The sequence below is a fragment of the Saimiri boliviensis genome, chromosome 15 (genome assembly GCF_048565385.1).
Source record: "Saimiri boliviensis isolate mSaiBol1 chromosome 15, mSaiBol1.pri, whole genome shotgun sequence".
NCBI classification, from domain to species: Eukaryota; Metazoa; Chordata; class Mammalia; order Primates; family Cebidae; genus Saimiri; species Saimiri boliviensis.
This window is the reverse complement of record NC_133463.1, coordinates 11,723,866-11,740,454: the sequence shown is the minus strand read 5'-3', so window position 1 is coordinate 11,740,454 and position 16,589 is coordinate 11,723,866. Positions and strand designations below refer to the sequence as shown.

The 16,589-nt window shown below is 40.0% G+C and overlaps 1 protein-coding gene across 2 annotated transcripts in view; it reads left to right on the top strand.

Moving 5' to 3' along the window:
• The window catches only part of NSMAF (neutral sphingomyelinase activation associated factor), a 73,871-nt gene that overhangs the window by 45,627 nt on the left and 11,655 nt on the right, over nucleotides 1-16,589 (top strand). For both annotated transcript variants that reach the window (XM_074386671.1, XM_074386672.1), the window contains exons 11-22: nucleotides 2,224-2,295; nucleotides 4,664-4,772; nucleotides 7,734-7,910; nucleotides 9,132-9,211; nucleotides 9,742-9,832; nucleotides 9,930-9,993; nucleotides 11,392-11,443; nucleotides 11,547-11,667; nucleotides 12,056-12,187; nucleotides 13,481-13,523; nucleotides 13,836-13,999; nucleotides 15,605-15,713. In XM_074386671.1, the coding sequence (XP_074242772.1) occupies nucleotides 2,224-2,295; nucleotides 4,664-4,772; nucleotides 7,734-7,910; nucleotides 9,132-9,211; nucleotides 9,742-9,832; nucleotides 9,930-9,993; nucleotides 11,392-11,443; nucleotides 11,547-11,667; nucleotides 12,056-12,187; nucleotides 13,481-13,523; nucleotides 13,836-13,999; nucleotides 15,605-15,713 (1,214 nt within the window). The remainder of the gene's footprint in view (nucleotides 1-2,223; nucleotides 2,296-4,663; nucleotides 4,773-7,733; nucleotides 7,911-9,131; nucleotides 9,212-9,741; nucleotides 9,833-9,929; nucleotides 9,994-11,391; nucleotides 11,444-11,546; nucleotides 11,668-12,055; nucleotides 12,188-13,480; nucleotides 13,524-13,835; nucleotides 14,000-15,604; nucleotides 15,714-16,589) is intronic.

Sequence of the window (16,589 nt, the reverse complement as noted above, 5' to 3'; positions counted from 1 at the left end):
GTATGTAATCTTGATGTGAAGTCTCCGCAGTTTGAGTTCCTCTGATCTGTTTTCAGTCATACTGGGGGCACTTGCTCTCAGTATGGTGAAAAGAAACCCTGTTTCTCCTGATTTTAGCGGTTGTCAGAGATTTAGACCTTTCTTCTAGGAGACACTTCTGAGAGACCAGTGAAGTGTCCTAGGGTTAATAAGAAATGGATTTTTTTTTTTTTTTTTTTTTTAGACGGAGTTTCGCTCTTGTTACCCAGGCTGGAGTGCAATGGCACGATTTCGGCTCACCGCAACCTCCGCCTCCTGGGTTCAGGCAATTCTCCTGCCTCAGCCTCCTGAGTAGCTGGGATTACAGGCACACGCCACCATGCCCAGCTAATTTTTTGTATTTTTAGTAGAGACAGGGTTTCACCATGTTAACCAGGATGGTCTCGATCTCTTGACCTCGTGATCCACCCGCCTCGGCCTCCCAAAGTGCTGGGATTACAGGCTTGAGCTACCGCGCCCGGCTAAGAAATGGATTTTTAAATATATTTTCTTATATGTACATAGATGTTGGTATTTCTTGCTTCTCCCTAATGATGGACAGCCTCAGTAGATCTGAATTTTTCCTGAAGGGACACCATGAGCAGGTTCTCCCAGCTAATACAGAGGTGCATGTGGAGATCCTGCTGTCTGGCAGTCATGGGCTCTTGCTAGAATTTTGGAAACAGTCTTCTCTTTCAGTGACACTGGACTTACAAGACCAGAAAGTAAAGATAAACTTAGATTTCCATGCTAAAACATGTAAAGGATTTGTTGTTTATCTAGATCTGGCCACTTTTTTAGCATGATCCATTAAAAGAACAGAAATCCTAACACACCCTGGTAGTGCTGTGGGGCCATTTTTCAGGCCCCAAGAATCAGGAGTGTTTTCTGCCAGAGAAAGTTCCACCTTGGAAATTCTGCAGGCTGGTCGTTACAGGGCACACTAAAACATCTCAAACTCTCCCGAGTGAAAGGTTATGCTATAGCGATTCTGACCACTAGGTGGTGGTGGAGCTCACTTTCTTAGTTCTCCTGTATTGACTGCATGCGGCTGGAACAGCATTCTCGGGGAGTGTCATGCATTGCCTTGGCTGCTAGCAGTGCTTGGGTCCGAAATTTTGAGAAAAAAATTTCTGTGTACCCTAGCTTCACGATCCATGGTATGAGCCTTTACTCCTTCCCAATACTGGCCAGGATCCTTGACCAGTAGTTTCCAAGACCTAACTCCTGGCCTCCAGGGCAGTTTCACTGCTGGAGAGGCTGACCTCTGAACACCCATCATCCCTCCCACTTGGGAGGAGGACCACGGACGCATAGCTGTTGGCCAATCTCAGCGCCTTTTTTAAACCTTTCTCTCTTACTGGTGTTTTAAAATTAGAGAAAAGCGGCCGGGCACGGTGGCTCAAGCCTGTAATCCCAGCACTTTGGGAAGCCCAGGCGGGTGGATCACGAGGTCAAGAGATCGAGACCATCCTGGTCAACATGGTGAAACCCCATCTCTACTAAAAATACAAAAAATTAGCTGGGCATGGTGGCGCTTGCCTGTAATCCCAGCTACTCAGGAGGCTGAGGCAGGAGAATTGCCTGAACCCGGGAGGTGGAGGTTGCGGTGAGCCGAGATCGCGCATTGCACTCCAGCCTGGGTAACAAGAGCGAAACTTAGTCTCAAAAAAAAAAAAAAAAAAAAAAAAAAGAAGAGAAAAGCAAGACAATTTTTTTCTTCATTAACAAAGAAATAGTTTAGAAGCCTTGCTTTATACTTTATTAATTTGTGAGCCCTAATACACTGTACCTTTTAATGAGATAAAAGGATTTTTAAAAAGATGTGTGTCAGTACTAAGCAAACTATTTGCCTTAAAAAAGATAGCAAGATTCCTGAGAGGTTATTTATGCCAGTTCTTTCATATTTCTTATCACCCCACAATCTAGCCTGAAAGATAGATGAAAGATAGATGATTGCATTATCATGTGTGTGTGTGTGTGGGGGGGTGCCACATGGGTGGAGGGAGACTTACCCAAGATCATAGAGCTAGTGAAAGATGGCAGAGCAGAATGGGAAACCAGATATCACCTTGTCCCAAGATTTCCTTTGGTTCAGGAAGGCAAGATTTGGTGATTCCCCCCCCCCCCCCTTTCTGATACTAAAGAACAACTTCTAACTGTGTCAGAACAATAATGTTTGGGATTGTCTTTCTACTTTTAAAGAAACCTGTGGTCCAGATAACACTCCAAGACGTCCGCCGCATCTACAAAAGGAGGCACGGCCTCATGCCTCTGGTGAGTCCCTGGGAGGCCAGGCTGGGGGAGGATTGTCACACCTTCAGTGTAGCTGGCGGTTTATTGACAATACACACCTATGGGATGTCTGAAAGTGCAAGTACACTGTATTGTAAGCAAATAGACTCTGATTTTGCTGTTCTTTCTTTTGGAGAAGCTAGAAATTGATAAAGGAATAACTCTTTCATGTAGAGAAGAGGTGCTATTTTGAAATATTTTTGGCTCCAAGAGCAAGAGGGCTAGAGTGCGCTTGAGTTTCTCACTCCTGCATTCTCAGTGTCAGGCTGGAATAATCTGTGCAAAACCAACCCTGTATCGTATTTGCCTCCACCAGTCGTAGCAGCTAGGTCTTAAAGCTAAACTCGGAAGATGTTGTAAAATTAATTCTTCAGTCGAACAAGCATATTCACAGCTAACTTAACCTTTAGGCTTGCTGAGAGAGAGAAATAGACAAAATAACCGTTTAAATCATGTAGGCAGTTCTTTTTTTTTGAGACTGAGTTTCGCTCTTGTTACCCAGGCTGGAGTGCAAATGGCGCGATCTCGGCTCACCACAACCTTCGCCTCCTGGGTTCAGGCAATTCTCCTGCCTCAGCCTCCTGAGTAGCTGGGATTACAGGCACGCGCCACCATGCCCAGCTAATTTTTTGTATTTTTAGTAGAGACGGGGCTTCACCATGCCAACCAGGATGGTCTCGATCTCTTGACCTTGTGATCCACCCGCCTCGGCCTCCCAAAGTGCTGGGATTACAGGCTTGAGCCACCGCGCCCGGCCGCATGTAGGCAGTTCATTCCCTGAATGTGTGTATGTCTATACTTAGGTTTTTTTTGTTTTTTTGGTTTTTTTTTTTTGAGACGGAGTTTCACTCTTGTTACCCAGGCTGGAGTGCAATGGCGCGATCTCGGCTCACCGCAACCTCCGCCTCCTGGGCTCAGGCAATTCTCCTGCCTCAGCCTCCTGAGTAGCTGGGCTTACAGGCACGCGCCACCACGCCCAGCTAGTTTTTTGTATTTTTAGTAGAGACGGGGTTTCACCATGTTGACCAGGATGGTCTCGATCTCTCGACCTCGTGATCCACCCGCCTCGGCCTCCCAAAGTGCTGGGATTACAGGCTTGAGCCACCGCGCCCGGCTATACTTAGGTATTTACGACACATGTCTTACTTTTAGTAACCAATCCCTACAGAAGGTATGATTCCAAGGTATGTTAATTTGACACCAATAGAAATTCATTTTTTCTTTTTTGAAGATTAACCAGAACTTGGTGACATTACAAAAGCCTTGTGGAATTTTAACTCATTTTTGTGCTTTTAATTTGTGAAATTCAACTGCTTTGCTGCCTGTTTTACTTAAAAGGCCGTTCTTCCATTTCCAGCACTAATAGCAGATGAGGTAAACAGATACTATTAAAAATCTCCTTCTTTGAGTATAGAGCTGCAGTCAGAAAAAGAATAAAATAACATTGATTAAGTGCTTTCTGTGTACCAAGCAATTTGTATATAATGTTTCATTTATCTGCCATCATAATCCTTGTGAAAGTAGATAGTAATGCATTTTACAGATAAAGAAATTGAGACTCCAGGGGTTAACTTCCTAAGCTCCCAGGTAGTACATGGTGAAAGCTGTATTTGAACCAAGGGCAGCTCTGGGCTTTCATCCTGGCTTTGTCTATTCCTTTGCTAGCTCAGCCTTACCAACACTATAGTCACAAAGCTCATAGGTTTTTGTAAGATAATTATAATGTGTTGATTGAATGGGTTATTCAATTATCAGATTGTTAGGTGTGCGTAATTATTATTTATTAGCTGGGCATGGTGTGCCTGAAGTCCCAGCTACTTGAGGGGCTGAAGGGGGAGGATCAGTTGAGCCTGTGAGTTCGAGGCTGCAGTGAGCTCTGTCACACCATTGCACTCCAGCCTGGGTGACAGAGCAAGACCTGGTCTCAAAAAAATATATATATATATACATATATATATATATATATATATATATGTATATATATATATATAATTTAATTTATAAAAGAAATCTAAACATTTATGTTGAAGAAGAGAAGACATGGATCAGCTAATTTTTAATTTCAACGTAGTAAGTTCACAAAAGCTTTTATTAATGAAAATACTCAACACCCAACGTGGTTTACTAAGTTTAGCTGAGATACTGTATTGTTCTCAGAACATTTATAAACACAACATATATATGTATGTATATCACTGAGTTAAATTTATAGATTGGAAATAGGAATATGAGATATAAAAATAAAAAACACAAATGTTTAACTGAAAGCTTTTGTAATTATATACTCATATTGGGATTGTAAGATGAATACAATGCTATTTATTTTATTCTTTTCTTTCTGAATTTATAGGGCTTGGAAGTATTTTGCACAGAAGATGATCTGTGTTCCGACATCTACCTGAAGTTCTATGAACCTCAAGATAGAGATGATCTCTATTTTTATATTGCCACGTACCTAGGTTTGGTGCTTACCCTTCATTGTTTTCTCTCCTCTTCTCTCTTTTCTTCTTTTCTTTTCTTTCTTTTCGAGACTGAGTCTTACTTTGTCACCCAGGCTGGAGTGCAGTGGCATAATTTTCGCTCACTGCAATCTCTGCCTCCCAGGTTCAAGTGGTTCTCGTGCGTCAGCCTCCCAAGTTGCTGGGACTACTGGTGCGCACCACCATGCCCCACTAATTTTTTTTGTATTTTTAATAGAGACGGGATTTCTATTCACATGAAGGTAGTTCAACTCCTAAGGATCTGGGATAGGAAATAAGAAAAATGTCATTTCTAGAATCGCCTCTTTGTGGTTCTAATTTCTTCTCATCTGTAACTATAATTGCCAAAATAATATTTTTAAAACTCTGGGAAATATACATTCACTTTGGTGATAGTTCATTCTGAATGTATGTTTTTAAAACTCTACCTAAATATATTTAAATGCTCTTACGTTTTAACATCCTCCACATTGAATGGATTTTGAAGATCCACCCAAATATTTTTATGTTCAGTCAGGTCTTATATTAGTTTATAAAAACCAAGACTCAGTTTTGTACTGTGAGGAAGTGAGTTATTCATATGTTTGTGATCGTTGATTGTGGTCATAACCACAAAGCTGAAAGGCTGCAAAAGGAATGTGTAAACCTTTATGCTCAGACTACTGACTTTGGAGTGAAATCTGCTTTTAATTAATAATATTTCCTCAGTTTTTCATGGAAAATGTGAATTTTCCCGCCTTTATGAGAAAAAAATAGTTACATTTTTATTTTCAAGCCCAGAGTTTTTTTTTAGTAAGTTGCAAGGCTAAATGAAATTATTCTCATTTACAAAGTTGCTAATTAACTGGAATGGAATTATCTTTAAAAATGGATTTTGGGGCCAGGCATGGTGACTCATGATTGTAATCCCAGCACTTTGGAAGGCCAAGGCAGGAGAATCTCTTGAGCCCAGGAGTTCGAGACTAGCCTGGGCAACATGGATTGTCCTCAAGACTTTAAAAATTAGCTAGGCCTGGTGGCGTGTGCCTGTAGTTCCAGCTACTCAAGAGGCTGAAGTGGGAGGATCACTCAAACCTGGGAAGTCAAGGCTGAAGTGAGCCGTGGTGACACCACTGCAATTCAGCCTGGGTGACAGAGTGAGGACCCTGTCTCAGAAAAAAACATGGATGTTGGGATTTTATTAATACCATCTTAAATGTGTTTGTTTTTTTAGTGTACCACGAAACAATTTATGAAATGTAGTAAAGTACATCTTCCCTTACAAATGAAATTTTTCTTCAAGGAGGAATAGTTGGCTTTCAATAGGGAATATATTTTATTTTAAAGTAGGTTTGTATATAGCTAGTATTTTTTTTCATACATTAAACTATTCAAGGTAACTATGTGTAAGTATAGCTTTGATAAAAGTTTACTTCAATCTCCGGTCTCCTGATCTAATTTTTTGTTTTATTTTTTTTTAACTATAATAAGATTACAATAAAAAGCTCAACTTTCATAGTGAGTCCTAAAATCTCAAGCCAAAAACTTGGCCAGGATCTAAAATATCCATCTTCTAAGAAGCTGTCACTTGTCACTGAGTTTATTCCTAAGTTTGTTCCTACTTTTTCTTAGGAGTTTTGAAAATAGAAAATGAGGGGAAAGGGTGTTTTGATTTTTGAAGTCCTTTCCTAGTAATTGATTAGAGAAGAAACTTGGTAAAAATAAATGAGAAGAGATATTAAGAGTTAAGATGCTGAATGCATCAGGAAGAGGTTGAAAGCAGAATTTTCTGAACAAAAGGGAGAATCCACTTGCAGGACAGTTAATTCATTCCACACTCTGAAAGGGGAGTTCTCATTGCTGTGTTATCTCAGATCTCATTCTTCCTGAGGTGTTTCGGGGGGCAGGTCTCCTTCTTTTAGTTTGAGAATTGGTGCCCCAGTCAAATGCCTGTTTTCTTCTTTAACAATTTCTTTTCTCTTCCTTAGTCCCCACATGCATAAATAACATGTAGTCATTGACCAGTTAGCAGTAGTACATCTCTTCCATGCCCAAAAGAAAACGAAAAGATTGCTTTAATTTCATAAATCATAAGAGAAGTAAGCTTTCATAGATGGCCATGGGTTTTTAGATGCATGGAGACACAGCACATTTGGAAGGATTCTTTGTTATTGCATAGATGTTACCTGTTAATGTGTAATATTTCTATACTTGCTCTACAGTTTCGTATTTGTTTAGGTTATATTTTATTGTGGTGGGTAGGATAATAGCTCAGTGTATTTAATAATTTCCCCTCCTTGATCTTGGAGCTACTCATGCTTAGCTGAACAATTACTTTATGAAAAAATCAGCAGCCTACTTTTCTTGTTCTGTTTTTTTTTGTTGTTATTTGTTTGTTTGTTTTATTGAGACAGAGTCTCACTCTGTCATCAGCCACCAGGCTGGAGTGCAGTGGCCTGATGTCAGCTCATGGCAACCTCTGCCTCCCGGGTTCAAGCAATTCTCCTGCCTCAGCCTCCCAAGTAGCTGGGACTGCAGGTGTGCACCACCACGTCCAGCTAATTTTTGTATTTTTTGGTAGAGACGGGGTTTCACCGTGTTGGCCAGGATGGTTTCGATCTCTTGACTTTGTGATCCGCCCCCCTCGGCCTCCCAAAGTGCTGGGATTACAGGTGTGAGCCACCGTGCCCGGCCCCCCTTTTTTTTTTCTTTCTTTTTTTTAATAGAGACGAGGTTTCACCATGTTGGCCAGGATGGTCTCGATCTCTTGACCTTGTGATCTGCCTGCCTGGGCCTCCCAAAGTGCTGGGATCACAGGCGTGAGCCACCGCACCCGGCCTTCTTTTTCTTCCAATGTATTTTTCCGGAATGCACAGGAAGGGTCTACACATTAAGCCCCTAGCTTTTGCATACTAAGTTTTTGAAGGTGAGTGGCAGACCTCGTGGATCCTCTTTTCCCAGAGCACCACGTGGCGGAGCACACTGCTGAGAGCTACATGCTGCAGTGGCAGCGTGGACACCTTTCCAACTACCAGTACCTCCTTCACCTCAACAACCTGGCTGACCGCAGCTGCAACGACCTCTCCCAGTACCCTGTGTTTCCGTGGATAATACATGATTATTCCAGCTCAGAACTAGGTAACTGCCCCACGTGGAATTCTGACCAAGCTGAGTGGGAAGTGGTCATCTGTATTGTTTTTTAAAGGAGAAAATAAATGCTATGTTATAATCGTGATGTGATAGGTGAACAAATGACAACTCTTTTCAGTTGTATTGCTAAGGATTGCCAATTTCCATTCCAAGATACTACATTAAGTGTCATAAGTGTTTTATGTGTGTTTTTTCCACCATACTTCTTGAAGGACACACATAGAAAAAATGGGCATAATTTTAATTCGGGGTTATCATTATTACCTATAAATACCATGCTTTGAAATATTTGCTTTTCACTTTGAAAATTGTCATTCGCTTTATCATATTATTTTTAAAAATCACATTAAATACTGATTGTTCGCTGGGCAGGGTGGCTCATGCCTGTAGTCCCAGCACTTTGGGAGGCCAAGGCAGGTGAATCACCTGAGGTCAGGAGTTTGAGACCAGCCTGACCAACATGGAGAAACCCATCTCTAAAAAAAATAAAGTAAAAATAAAAAATAAAAAACTGATTGTTCATTACAGAACACTTGGAAAGCCCTGAAATAATCAAAGAAGGAAATAAAAATCATTCGTAATTATATTACGAAGCTATAACCATTTTACCTTTGTGGCCTATCTGCTCTTCTCTTGCTTCCTCGGATTATTTTAAGAAAAATGTAATTGTATTGTAACTTTATTTTGTAAAATTTAAAAGTTACATATTGTGAATATTAGTTCCTTTTGACATGTCACCTTGAACCTTTGTACTTGAAAGAGATAATAGATTTTCTGGAAATATGAGAATGTATTTCTCTGAAAAGATTTAGACCCCTAAATATTTAGGCTAATATTGCAGAATAATAATATTCACTAGAATTCAAGAGTAGAAAGTAAATCTTGGTAGAAGAATAATAGCTTTTAAAATTTGTTTTTTATTGCTTTTTACTTGGAATATATGTATTTTTTAATCAGAAACTTTTTAAAAAAAATTAACGTTCAGGAATTGTCAAATTAGAGATACTGTTCTTAAGTGGTTATGGCTAACTTAAAACCCAAAGTTCTAGCCTTAACATCTATGTACATAACTAAAAAAATATAACTCTTATGGATCTGTCTCAATTTTTAAAAAACTATTTTGTGGAAGTAAATGTGTATATTTGGATTAATTCAGGAGGACAATGGTATAAATATAAGCTGAATTTATTTATTGATTTGTGTTTATAGATTTGTCAAATCCAGGAACCTTCCGGGATCTTAGTAAGCCAGTGGGGGCCCTAAATAAGGAACGGCTGGAGAGACTACTGGTATGTGGACCTACAGATTCTGGGTTTCTAAGCAGCACCAGGAGTCACAGCCTGTGTTTTTATGGAAGGAAACTCGTTTCTCCAAGGCTTACGGGAATTACACTGGGAGTGACTCAGTGACCCTACATAGAGTTTTTTCTTGCTTTTCTCTTGACCATGAATTTAGCTGCTCACCATTTACATTCCTTGTCTACAGTTTTGGAAGGAAGAGGGCGACCTGTTTACAGGTTCACTGAATTATTTTCATGAAGGTATTCTTTGGTAAATCACATGAGAGACACATAAAATCAGTTCTGTTTAATCTAATGCCAACATTTTGTTACCATTAAGTCAAGGAAACTAAAATGCTTGTCTCAGGAATGCTGTTTAGTCAGATTTTTATTCTCTTTTATCTTCTCCTTTTCTTATCTAAGAGAGAAAGTAAGGAATATGGTGTATCCATGTTGTGATTTCTTTTAGGCTTTTACTGCTTGTCAGTTATTATTTCATAACGAACACTTAGCACTATTTTTGTTTTTTCTGTATTCTAGACACGCTACCAGGAAATGCCTGAACCAAAGTTCATGTATGGGAGTCACTATTCTTCCCCGGGTTATGTGCTTTTTTATCTTGTGAGGATTGGTAAGATTCTTTATCATTACCCCCAATTAAAGTTTATTTCACAATATTCTTCAATGATTCTGTGATCTGACTTACCTCTGACTTTTTTTCCCTCTAGCACCAGAGTATATGCTGTGCCTGCAGAATGGAAGATTTGATAATGCAGATAGAATGTTTAACAGGTTTGATACAAATGTTGCTTATTTTTTTTATTTTTTTTATTTTTTATAACTTAAGACAGGGTTTCACCATGTTGGTCAGGCTGGTCTTGAACTCCTAACCTCAGGTGATCCACCCGCCTCGGCCTCCCAAAGTGTTTGAGATTACAGGTGTGAGCCACGACGCCCGGCCTGCTTGTTGTTTTTAACACTTTCTGATTGTATACGTACAACATACTTGTTTGAAAGCACTAGATATATTGAAAAATTTAAAGAAATGTAAAAAATCACCAATGGTTGTATCTATTCCTCTTGGACTTTTTCTAGACATGTATGTGTGTGTAAATATGAGAACATATTTTAAGTACAGCTTTTTGTCCTGCCTTTTATAGCCTAATATTAAATATTAAAGTTTTTCCTGTGTTATTAGGTATTCTTCAAAACAGTGATTCTTTTTTAAAATTATTTTATCACATTCTAACATACGCCATAATTTATTTCAACTTTTTTTCTCTATTGTTGGGCATTTAGATTGTTTCCGACACTTTATTATTCTTTTTTTTTTTTTTTTTTGAGATGGAATTTTGCTCTTCTTACCCAGGCTGGAGTGCAACGGCGCGATCTCGGCTCACCGCAACCTCCGCCTCCTGGGTTCAGGCAATTCTCCTGCCTCAGCCTCCTGACTAGCTGGGATTACAGGCACATGCCACCATGCCCAGCTAATGTTTTGTATTTTTAGTAGAGACGGGGTTTCACCATGTTGACCAGGATGGTCTTGATCTCTTGACCTCGTGATCCACCCACCTGGGCCTCCCAAAGTGCTGGGATTACAGGCTTGAGCCACCGCGCCCGGCCTCACTTTATTATTCTTAATAAATTTGCTGTGAATTGAATGCAGCTCCCTGGGCGTATTTAAATGGCTTTACTTTTTTTAATCATAAAAATAATATTCTCTTACCAAAAAAAAAATCAGAAAATATAAAGAAGGAAATAAGTTTACTTGGTATTCCACCACACTGAGATAATAATTGTTGTTAATTTTTTGGTCTGTCCTTCCCATTTCTCTTGAACTCTACACATATCTAATAATAATTCCTTTTACAACGAGCCATTCAGATAGTTGTGCTAATTTTTCAGTGTGTAGGCACTCGCCTCCATTTGGCCTTTGGACAAGGCAGTGGCTATAGGGTGGCTAACGGTCTGGACATGGACTCCATGCTCACTCCCACCGTGTGACCCTAAAGAAGTTACATAAACTCTCTGGGTCCCAGTGTTCCTTTCTGTTAAAGTGGGACACTCAGAGGGATGGTGAGAGCTGTGAGTGAATGACAGACAGAGTGGAACAACCCCCAAGTGCATAGGAAATACTGCTGTTGCTATTTCCATAGCTGAAAAGATGGTGAATATTTTTTTCACATGTAGTATTGCAGAGACTTGGAAAAACTGTCTGGATGGCACAACGGATTTTAAAGAGGTAAGCGGTTAATAAAGCTGATCATTAGCCGGACTTGCGTTTCTAACCGCTTTAAAACATGTTTGTCGTTCTTTTTTTCTTTTTTTTTCTCTGAAACGTTCAGTTAATTCCAGAATTCTATGGTGATGATGTGAGCTTTCTAGTCAATAGTCTGAAGTTGGATTTGGGAAAGAGACAAGGAGGACAGATGGTTGACGACGTGGAACTTCCCCCGTGGGCCTCCGGTGAGTCCCCTCGAGGTGTTATATTATAGCACTCATCACTAAGCGGTGCACTTTCAGCATCAGTAATTATTTTATTGCTTAGATTTTTAAAAATCACAACGTAATTCTCTATCTAAACGAGGCAACATGAGTCCAATTCCATATCAGAAGTATTCTGTGAGTCTGTGATGTAAAAACACTCATATTTGAGAGACCTTCATGTGAAAATTATTCTTGCCACTTTTTTCCCCCAAAACATTTACATTTCATGTGATAGAAAATAAATCTCATTAAGAAATATGAACCTCTTAACCAGTTCTAGAAGCTTTATCTACTTGTGGATAGTCAAAAGAAATGGGAGGGAAAAAATGAAGACTTTATGAATTTTTGATTGAGTCTAATCTAATAGGTCCCGAGGACTTTCTCCAGAAGAGCAAAGATGCGTTGGAAAGCAATTATGTGTCTGAACACCTTCACGAGTGGATTGATCTAATATTTGGCTACAAACAGAAAGGGAGTGATGCAGTTGGGGCCCATAATGGTACGTGATAGTCATTGAAATTTTATTTAGCATTGGGTGAATATTTAGCATTGTTCATTTGCATTGGAAAATGAAAGCAAACAATACAACAACAACAAAAAAGAGGCCAAAGCAATTAGGCTTATTTCTTTTTTTTCTTTTTGAGACACAGTTTCGCTCTTGTTACCCAGGCTGGAGTGCAATGGTGCGATCTCGGCTCACCGCAACCTCCGCCTCCTGGGTTCAGGCAATTCTCCTGCCTCAGCCTCCCGAGTAGCTGGGATTACAGGCACGCACCACCATGCCCAGCTAATTTTTGTATTTTTAGTAGAGACGGGGTTTCACCATGTTGACCAGGATGGTCTCAATCTCTTGATCTCGTGATCCACCCGCCTGGGCCTCCCAAAGTGCTGGGATGACAGGCTTGAGCCACCACGCCCAGCCCAGTTAGGCTTATTTCTTCAGCAGAAGCCTGTTCTGTCAGAGCACAGTGCCCACTGGCTCCGTGACCCTGGATTAGAATATTGAGTGACTGATGAAGAGGGAGGATGTTTGCCCAAATAACACCCACCTCATCATGGCCCCAAGAAGTCTTTTTAGTAAAGTCTTTTAATTTTAGCATATATTCTCCATCCCATTCAGTAATTTCAATAAAACTCGACTACAGTGTAATAGAACAGTGGCCTCAATTCCTATGAAAGACCCAGAGTTTCATTTTTTATTTATTTATTTTTTGATACAAAGTCTTGCTTTGTCACCCAGGCTGGAGTGCAATGGTGCAGTCTTGGCCCGCTGCAACCTCTGGCTCCTGGGTTCAAGTAATCCTCCTGCCTCAGCCTCCCAAGTAGCTGCCAGAGTTTTTAAAATTTAACAGAAAGAAAACAGCAGCAATATACCTTCTCTTCAGTTTCAGTGCTTATTTTCTTTCATGTCTCTCATGTGTGTTTTCTTTTTTAAATAAATGAATTCACATATAATCCACATCTCTCATGGTCATAACAAGGAGCTGTAGCTGGAAATTCAAACCTAATTTTTTACGTGGAAATTCAGTCATATTAATTCTGTAAGTCATGCTTCCTCTCAGGAGAAAATGCTGACTGAGATGACGGGTCCTTTACCTGACAATGAGATTTTTGTTCATCTGAAAGTCATATTCAAGTTGGTATTTACTGAAGTTGGATATTAGTCTGTTTTGCGAAGTGAATAGTAATTTCTTTGAACATGAGTTTTAAGTTGTAGCCTTAAGTTCTGAACAAGGTGTATATTATATTGACATAGTACATCTTTCAATAGTATTTTGTATGTCTTTTTCAGTGTTTCATCCCCTGACCTATGAAGGAGGTGTAGACTTGAACAGGTATTTATATGTCAATAAGGAATTTCTACTTGTTCTAAATGTAAGTTATATCTTTATCTAAATTATTAAGATAGTTATTTGAATGTTAAGGTATGGAAATTTAAAAATGAATTCTGTCTTGCTTTCACTGTTGTGTTACTGAGCATCAGAAAATACTCTAAAGGTCTGTGGCGAGGTTTAGACAACCCTGGCACATAGTTGCTCTCATTATTGGAGGGTTATCCCTCCTGTTGATCAGTATTATTTGAAATTCGTGCTTTCAAGGAGCTCGAACCTAGTGGTTCAATACATTATTTGTGTTCTGTCCCAAAGCATCCAGGATCCTGATGAGAAGGTAGCCATGCTTACGCAAATCTTGGAATTTGGTCAGACACCAAAACAACTATTTGTGACACCACATCCTCGAAGGATCACCCCAAAGTTTAAAAGTTTGTCCCAGACCTCCAGTCATAATGCTTCTATGGCAGATTCCCCAGGTAAATTTTGTAAAGAGAATAAACGTGAGCACCTTTTGTTTCTCCTCCGTGACTAGCTGTTTCTGCAGATTCTGAAGAGGAGGTAAGACATGTACTGTTGTGCTGCTTGGAGATGATTGTGTTCTCCTGCCTTATTGCAGTTCTCCTGAAAGCAAATACCTGTTTTTGCTGATGTTGTTTGTTTTCAGCTATAGGCTGTAAGGGAAATCAAATCACTTTTATTTATTTATTTATTTATTTATTTATTTATTTTTTTGTGGTAGGGGACAGGGGTTACCTTTAATGCTGCATTTTTGTGCCAAGTCCCCCATGATGCCCTGTCCCTGAGTATCCCTGCCCACCCTCCCCCAGTGCAGGGCGGACACAGGGCTCCACCCTCTGGGGTACAAAGGAATAAGTTAAGTGTCCCCCCTTCCCCCTTCCCCAATAAATAGAGTGAAACTTGGTCATACATCTTTTGATGTGGTTCTCTTTCTCTTCTGTGATTTTCAAACTGGTGTTTGATCCTTGGCTCTTTGCCTTTTCATGCTCGCAGTCCTGGCTGCCCAGTCTTCTTCCCAGTCACTGTCAGCCCTGCTGTCTCTGAGAAGTGACTTTCTGTGGCCCTAATTATGCTCTTCCATACCCATATACAGATCTTGAATTCAAAGTGCTCTCTTTTCTTCATTGGATTTCACTTTCTCATTTAACATTTGACAAATGTTTACAGGGTATCTGTTCTGTGCTGGGCATGTGGTTGGCATTAAAATAAACTTGACCCAGTTCTCACATCTAATATCTGGAAAGGTGGTAAAGAATACTCACCTTTTTCTAGTTACCCGTGTTTTACCTTTTACATAAAACAACATCAAACCTACAAGCTTCCAGAAGAAAGCTGACGGTCTGTGGAGCCTTGAGAGCAAAATCACTTTTTATCTCCAATCCTCCTCTGTTCTAGGCACATCCAGACTTATTAGGCATACACAGCTGAGCAGTCTCTCAAGCATGGAGAAATAGCTTTCTGGAGTTATGTGACCCAGAGGTAGCTTCTTTAAGAGAGAATGCTCTAGAGGATTAAGTCATAAAGATCACAGGATTATCTTGTGATGCCTTTCCAAACTGTGCTCTGCTTAGTCACCAGGCCATAACCACTGCCATGTGATTGCTTTAAGAGGTTAATTCTTTCAGCCCTTCTTAAAGCAGAAGTAAAAGGATAACTTCCGCCAGCAGATCCTGCAGTAATTGATTTCATCTCTGCTTTCCCCATCTCAAACCAAAACAAAACTGCAGCATTCTTAGGCAACTGTTCGGTTTTTGAAAGAATGTTGACAAGGAAATGATGACTCAGTCTTGTATTTCCTGAAATTCATAAGTTAGCGGCCAAGTGAAAACTTTGCAAACATTGATAGAAGTATAAAAAGACTCCAGTATTATTTGAAGATACTTTTTATCTTTCTCTATACAATATTTTCCTTGACTAACATGGAACCATCTAACAGGTGATTTCAAAGCAGTTATATTGTGATACGTTTCGTTTCTTAGTTGCTTGATATTAATAGAAAATATTGTGAGTCTGATGCTGCAGTCTGTTGGTAACTCAGTCAACTTAGTGAAAATTTAATGCAGTCTCTCCAGGTGAAGAGTCTTTTGAAGACTTGACTGAAGAAAGCAAAACACTGGCCTGGAATAACATCACCAAACTGCAGTTACACGAGCAATATAAAATCCACAAAGAGTAAGCATCTCTCTGCTTCTTCTCAGCAGCTGACAGACCTTGCAAAAGTTAGGATCTTGGCATGAGATTGAACTGTTTTAAGTTGAGTCAGAGGGAAAATTCCCTTTCAATGTTGTCTTGATTTTTTAAACATCTCTCTAAAATGTTTATAGCGATCTCCACCTGAGGTGGATGTAGTCAGAGAAAGTTTGGCAGAAAACGATTTGTGGTGGCTACTTTGCTGTCATTTCCGCAGTCTGTGGTTTCACAGTACAAGATGTGATCTGCAGAGAGCAGCCAGGATTGTGCCTCTCAGATTGGAGTACCCAGCTCCTTGAATCTATGATGGGAGAAGTGTGATATATACTCCACAAGTGTTGAATTTATACATAATGTAGGAGAAAAGGCACCTTAAAAAAAATTAGCTCTCTCAGAGAGAGAGAGAGAGAGAGAGAGAGAACATTGCAAAGTTTACATGAATATTTGAAAAATGATGATAACAGTAACTATACTTCTAAGAAATTGAGCTTGCTGTTGGACCCAGAGGCGATATGTGTGTTCTCTGCCCTCTGTCATTAAGGATCGTCATGTTCTCTGGTAGAAGGGCTTGAGAAGCACTGACCTAGCCTGTTCATCCCGCTACAGAGAGTAAACCCAGGCCCAGACACTAGGCCCCCGCCCGGTTCCATGACCGCAGACAGCCCCTCTGGCATATTGGTCATGGGGAGAAATTAGATGGATGGCTTCACATCACAGTCTGGCCTCCTGAAGAGAAGCAAGGAGTTCTGGCTGATTCATGATGACAATGGCTGTTTTTTCTCAACTCCTCTAAATGGCACATAGGGAAGGGACCTTGTAATCCAAGGTAGTGAAGAACAAACAATCCTTTAAGAGGAC